The sequence below is a fragment of the Anguilla rostrata genome, chromosome 9, assembly GCF_018555375.3.
Source record: "Anguilla rostrata isolate EN2019 chromosome 9, ASM1855537v3, whole genome shotgun sequence".
NCBI lineage: Eukaryota > Metazoa > Chordata > Actinopteri > Anguilliformes > Anguillidae > Anguilla > Anguilla rostrata.
Window position 1 is genome coordinate 1,424,001 of NC_057941.1, and position 6,000 is coordinate 1,430,000.

Below are 6,000 nucleotides of genomic sequence, written 5' to 3' on the forward strand. Positions count from 1 at the left end.
AAATGAAACAGAATTAGACATAGGATAAGACATAGGACACACATACATGCGTATATACATATGTACGCAATATTGGGCAGTTTTTCAGCTTCTTGTCCTTTTCATGTATGGTTATTCGGGGAATCCCCCCCCCCCCCCCCCCCTCCTTTACCTTTCCAGATTCCCTAAAACGCAGCACCGCCAGGAGCAGATGGTGAGACTTTATTTATTTAATTATTTATATATGTATTTATTTTTTAACGCGCCTCGGTTGGTGAAGCCCAGCACTTGAGCAGTAGCGGCTGTCCCCTAGGCAACAGGGTCACCGGGAGACAGCCGGGGGGGGGGGGTGGGCGGCTGCACGGGGCAGATGGCTCAGAAATGTAAACGGGGATGTTTTAGCAAATGTCGTGTCGTCGGCGCGCTTCGCTGATGCGGGGGAGGGGGGGCGCGGGGGGGGGTTGAGGTGGTCAGGTTCAATCCGTTACTGCCTGTACTGCATGCCTTCTGCGTTTCACACACAGGCACACGTGCTTCTGTGCCTGCTTCGCTGTTGGGCCCAGCGTACGCGCACAGAGCAGACAAGCCAGCGCCAGCTGACGGAGAGACCTGAGAATCTACAGCACAGTCAGCCGTGATTTCCCCCTGTGCTTGGAGAGGGAAATCACGACCTCGGGGTAAAAGCTGGAACACACCGTAATGCGTTTGAAGAGATTCTGAGAGTTTTTGGTGTTATTTCAGAGTAGCTGTATGTTTTCCCTGGGCCCTGACAGCCACTGTGTGCAATGAGGAGCAGTTTAGATGTTTACTGTACTTTCTGATAAGCTGCTGGCTTTGAAATGGATGGTATTGGAGGCCTTCGGGAGTTTGTGGTCTGAAGTTAAAGAATGCATTTCCTGTGTCTCCAAACCCGTCTGTACAGTGAAATTAAACCTCCAGAGGAGACACGTGTGTTCATTACCCGATTATGTAATCTTAAAATAATATCATCTCATTTTCCACTGGAACTGTTTCCTGTGGCGGTTGTGACCTGACACTGCTGTGCTCAAAGGAAGAACTACCAGCGTGATATAAAAGCTGATATTAATGTGAGTAACCTCTACAAAATTAATCTGTTCGTATGTGCAGCCTCTGGAAACCTAATATTGCTTCACAAGCTGCTTTGGATTTACTTGATGTGTGCAGTCTTGCTTGCAAGTCCCCAAACATTCCTGTGCCAGTCATTATAAATCTGACTGGTTTTCAGAAAATTAAGTATCTAAAATAGCACATAAAAACGATCTTTCCGATCGAAAACATACCCTGGAACACTGGAATGATATCAAAAAGACTCCCAGAGAGTGCACTGTCCCTTTAAAGCTACGGTACGGCGGTGTCTCCATGAATGATTTTCTGAAGGCTGGAACTGGCCACGATGCTGAACAGAAGATTCCTGTAGTCATGCCAACGTAACGTACAGCGCAGTTACATAAACGCGACCGCGCCGGCGAGCCCCAAACTGTAATCAGCCCGGCGAGGAGAGGCACTTCCTCTCCTGAGTACTTGGGGCTGGCGCGCAGGAAGTCACGCAGGAAGTCGTGCCTCCAGGCCTGGGCGCTGATGGCCGATGTGGGCCGTGATTAAACCCCCCCCCCCTCTGCCCCCCCCTCAGGAGTCTCAGGAAGTTTGATCGCCGCTCAGGGCCGGGGGGGGAGTCGGGGGCAGAGCTACGTGCCGGCCAGGCTGTGCAGATCTGCCGATAGCGCGGGCGGCTTCATTAAGCAGCCACTGCACCTCCGGTGGCCCGAGCCTCTCCAGGGCGTACTGCTGACACGCTTTACAGACACACCCCAGAGCGTACTGCTGACACGCTTTACCAGAGCGTACTGCTAACACGCTTTACCAGGGCGTACTGCTAACACGCTTTACAGACACACCCCAGAGCGTACTGCTAACACGCTTTACAGACACACCCCAGAGCGTACTGCTGACACGCTTTACCAGAGCGTACTGCTAACACGCTTTACAGACACACCCCAGAGCGTACTGCTAACACGCTTTACAGACACACCCCAGAGCGTACTGCTAACACGCTTTACAGACACACCCCAGAGCGTACTGCTAACACGCTTTACAGACACACCCCAGAGCGTACTGCTGACACGCTTTACCAGAGCGTACTGCTAACACGCTTTACCAGGGCGTACTGCTGACACGCTTTACCAGAGCGTACTGCTGACACGCTTTACAGACACACCCCAGAGCGTACTGCTGACACACTTTACAGACACACCCCAGAGCGTACTGCCAACACGCTTTACAGACACACCCCAGAGCGTACTGCTGACACACTTTACAGACACACCCCAGAGCGTACTGCTGACACACTTTACAGACACAAACCAGAGCGTACTGCCAACACGCTTTACAGACACAAACCAGAGCGTACTGCTGACACGCTTTACAGACACACCCCAGAGCGTACTGCCAACACGCTTTACCAGAGCGTACTGCTGACACGCTTTACAGACACACCCCAGAGCGTACTGCCAACACGCTTTACCAGAGCGTACTGCTGACACGCTTTACAGACACACCCCAGAGCGTACTGCTAACACGCTTTACCAGAGCGTACTGCTGACACGCTTTACAGACACACCCCAGAGTGTACTGCTGACACGCTTTAAAGACACACCCCAGAGCGTACTGCTGACACGCTTTACCAGAGCGTACTGCTAACACGCTTTACCAGGGCGTACTGCTGACACGCTTTACAGACACACCCCAGAGCGTACTGCTAACACGCTTTACAGACACACCCCAGAGCGTACTGCTGACACGCTTTACCAGAGCGTACTGCTAACACGCTTTACAGACACACCCCAGAGCGTACTGCTGACACACTTTACCAGAGCGTACTGCTAACACGCTTTACAGACACACCCCAGAGCATACCGCCAACACACTTTACCAGAGCTTACCGCCAACACACTTTACCAGAGCGTACCGCCAACACACTTTACCAGAGCGTACCGCCAACACACTTTACCAGAGCGTACCGCCAACACACTTTACCAGAGCATACCGCCAACACACTTTACCAGAGCATACCGCCAACACACTTTACCAGAGCATACTGCCAATATGCTTTACAGACACCCCAGAGTGTACTGCCAACACACTTTCCTTACAGTCACCTTAGTCGTGCTCCAGTGACCACGCTGCTACATTGGTTTCTGCGAGCTGCATCTCTTAAAAAGAGTGAACTGACAGGAGAAAAGCATCTTCAAGGCCTCAGTGGAACTTCTTGCAGCACACCTGACTCGTTTCTAACCCTAAACGGATCCTGACAGAAACGCGACGCTCACAGAAATTCCCCCGGTGTGTGAAGGGAGGATTCAGTCTAGCCGTCGGATAAAACGTCAGACAGCGCAATACTTCCATCACCTTTTTTTTGTTGCGATTATCAGTTATTAAAGATTCAGGCTACACAAATGCGTAAATGCTGAGACCAGAAGTCAGACAGGCTATTCTCCGGTCTCCAAGCAAATATATGTTTGCATAGCGACAGGAGCACTGAGCTCAGAATATATTTTACTTTTGTTTTATTTTCTGTGTTGAATTAAGCAGCACATTTAGTTTTTTTTTTTTTTTAAGTCCCACCTTTTCGGTATCCTCTAAATTCATGGAAAGCAGAAAGCGGTTTGGACGAAAGCCAGTCTATGACTCACCGACTACGGTTGGCAGAAAGCTAAGCATGACATCATCCATGTAACCGTGCATATCGCTGTGTTTGTACCCCCGGTTACCAACAACAGTCTATGCAATTCAGTCCTGACAGAAGAATCACAGGGTCCGAGCGTGACTATAATTACAGAACATCATTATCATGTTTTAATTACAGAAATTAAACGTAAAACATGTCAATTTAACAATTAGAATGGATGGAGAAAACACAGAATCATAGAAAGCATATAAATTAATCCTCTAATCATTGTTTACATATTCCTTTTTCGATAGAGTAGTTCAGTTGTCCTTTCCTTTTTAATTTTTGGCATTGTTATTGTCCCTCATTAAAGTAAAGTGCAGGAGTCTGATAAGCTTCAGTAGCAGATTTTATAACTAGCATATATATTTTACTGTTTTCTGAAGTAGGTAAGTTCCAGAACATGGTGTCAAAAAGATAAAGAGAAGACTAATGGTATAATACTACTACACTGTACCGGCTTCCACAACCACTTGCAGTAGATATTTCTTGATATTTTAACTTTCAGGGAAGAAATACTTATTTCCAGTATGTTGCATTAAGCATCATAAGGCGATTTTAATGACCCCAACAAGATATTGTTATTTTTTCCCTTGTCCATAGTTATTTGAAAATTGAAATGTTAGCCCTTATCAAGACCAGCTTATGAATGAGTGTATGAGGTAAAATCCCGTAAGTGCAGAAAGAGTCCTAAACCACATATAAACTCACACCACCCAAAACCCATGTGCAGCACCCTGGAATTCACTCTGAAGTAAAATATATTCAGTATTCAGAATTTTACAAGTGCTTCTGCCCATTTAATTTCCTGTGTTATTTGAAAGGATCTCTACGTCTTATTACACTTATCTACGAAAATGAAAGATTTTGGGTGTAAACCAGTTACAGATCAGCATCTTTACAGATTACCTTTTTATTTACTATCATGTATCGTTATAAAAATTTGCACCATCTTGACTCCAGCATGGACATGACCGGTACTTTGATTAAATAAAAGTATCAAAGATCTTTATGAGAAAAAAAATAAAACAAAACAGAACTTACTTGTTATTATCATTACTGTGAAGTTGCACCTCGGGAGGAAAATAGATTAAAACATTCTTTACACAAATAAATCTAGCAAGATATTCTTAAACAAAAACAAAAAATGTGAACAAAAAAGATTAAGTGCCATAGGAGCAAACTTTATTTCTTAAGTAATCACAAATCCCAAGCCGGTCTTCTTGGGCACAATGGCATGGTAATGGAATCCATGCGAGAGAATTCCCTTTTCCCTCCGGTGGACCAGTCCAACCGCGAGGGTGGCACCTCGGAGTACGGATTTGTTAAAAGATAAAAATAAAACACCAACAGCGGTTGAATGCCATGCAACGTCTTTGTGGAAACATCTAAATAATATACCCAGAGGAGGAAAAAAAAACACCATAAATATATTTGCCAATAAATTCGCAAAGACACGATTCAAACAGTTAAACAAATTCCCACTCCCCCAATGAAGTGTGTGGTTTCTTCCAGGACAGTGTCCAGTTTATATTATGACCCCAGACATCTATCCCACAGACACCTGGCCTTGAGAATAATTTCCCCTGAGGGATGACTTTCTAGTGCCGCTGCTCAGCATGGAGACGAGTGCATCATCCCTGCAAGCGGCCACTTATTAAGATAAACAACTTATCATTCCCGTGCGCCTTCCTCCAGGTCCAAGGAAGTGCAGTGTGTCAACTCACTGAAAAAAACATATAAATATAAATATGCATAAATATATATATATATATATATAAGAAAGAATGCCTGTCTGTTATCTCTGTTGTATGGATGTTGATGTGAATGTGCATGGATTTCAAACTGTCGTCCTTTCTGGTTGTCAGCCAAATAGAACATCAGTGACCTCAGGGCAGGGTTGGAGCTGATCCCAGTGGGAATGCTGTGGGAATGTTGTGGGAATGCTGTGGGGATGTTGTGGGAATGTCGAGGGAATGCTGTGGGAAGGTTGTGGGAATGTTGAGGAAATGTTGTGGGAATGCTGCGAGAGCCAGCTGCTGTTCATCGAATATCTTTCCCATGATCACAGCTGGGAAACACCCTCTGCCCAGTCCTGGTTCCCACAACACTAGTGTGTATTCAGGAAAGTAAATAAATTAAACAACAAGAGTGAAAAAGCCTGACCAAGACTCTGGGATTCTGTGTACTGTGTGTGCATTTATGCATGAGGTTGTGGGTTCCCGAATCTAGAGGGGGCTTCGAGCTCATAGCGCTTTTTAAGTCCTTTCACCGGT

At 46.0% G+C, this 6,000-nt stretch overlaps 2 protein-coding genes across 4 annotated transcripts in view; one reads left to right on the plus strand and one right to left on the minus strand.

The window, feature by feature from the left end:
• nop16 (NOP16 nucleolar protein homolog (yeast)) overlaps window positions 1–6,000 on the plus strand; it is a 288,906-nt gene that overhangs the window by 80,163 nt on the left and 202,743 nt on the right. The gene's annotated exons all lie outside the window — the stretch shown is intronic.
• Window positions 1–6,000, minus strand: part of si:dkeyp-23e4.3 (rho GTPase-activating protein 7) — a 51,058-nt gene that overhangs the window by 15,640 nt on the left and 29,418 nt on the right. Inside the window, exon 1 of one of the 3 annotated variants that reach the window (XM_064349679.1) lies at window positions 4,769–5,005. The exons of the other annotated variants lie outside the window; for them this stretch is intronic. Within the exon in view, the coding sequence (XP_064205749.1) occupies window positions 4,769–4,781 (13 nt within the window). The 5' untranslated portion in view covers window positions 4,782–5,005. Of the gene's footprint in view, window positions 1–4,768; window positions 5,006–6,000 lie in introns of those variants that run through there. 3 annotated transcript variants of the gene reach the window in all.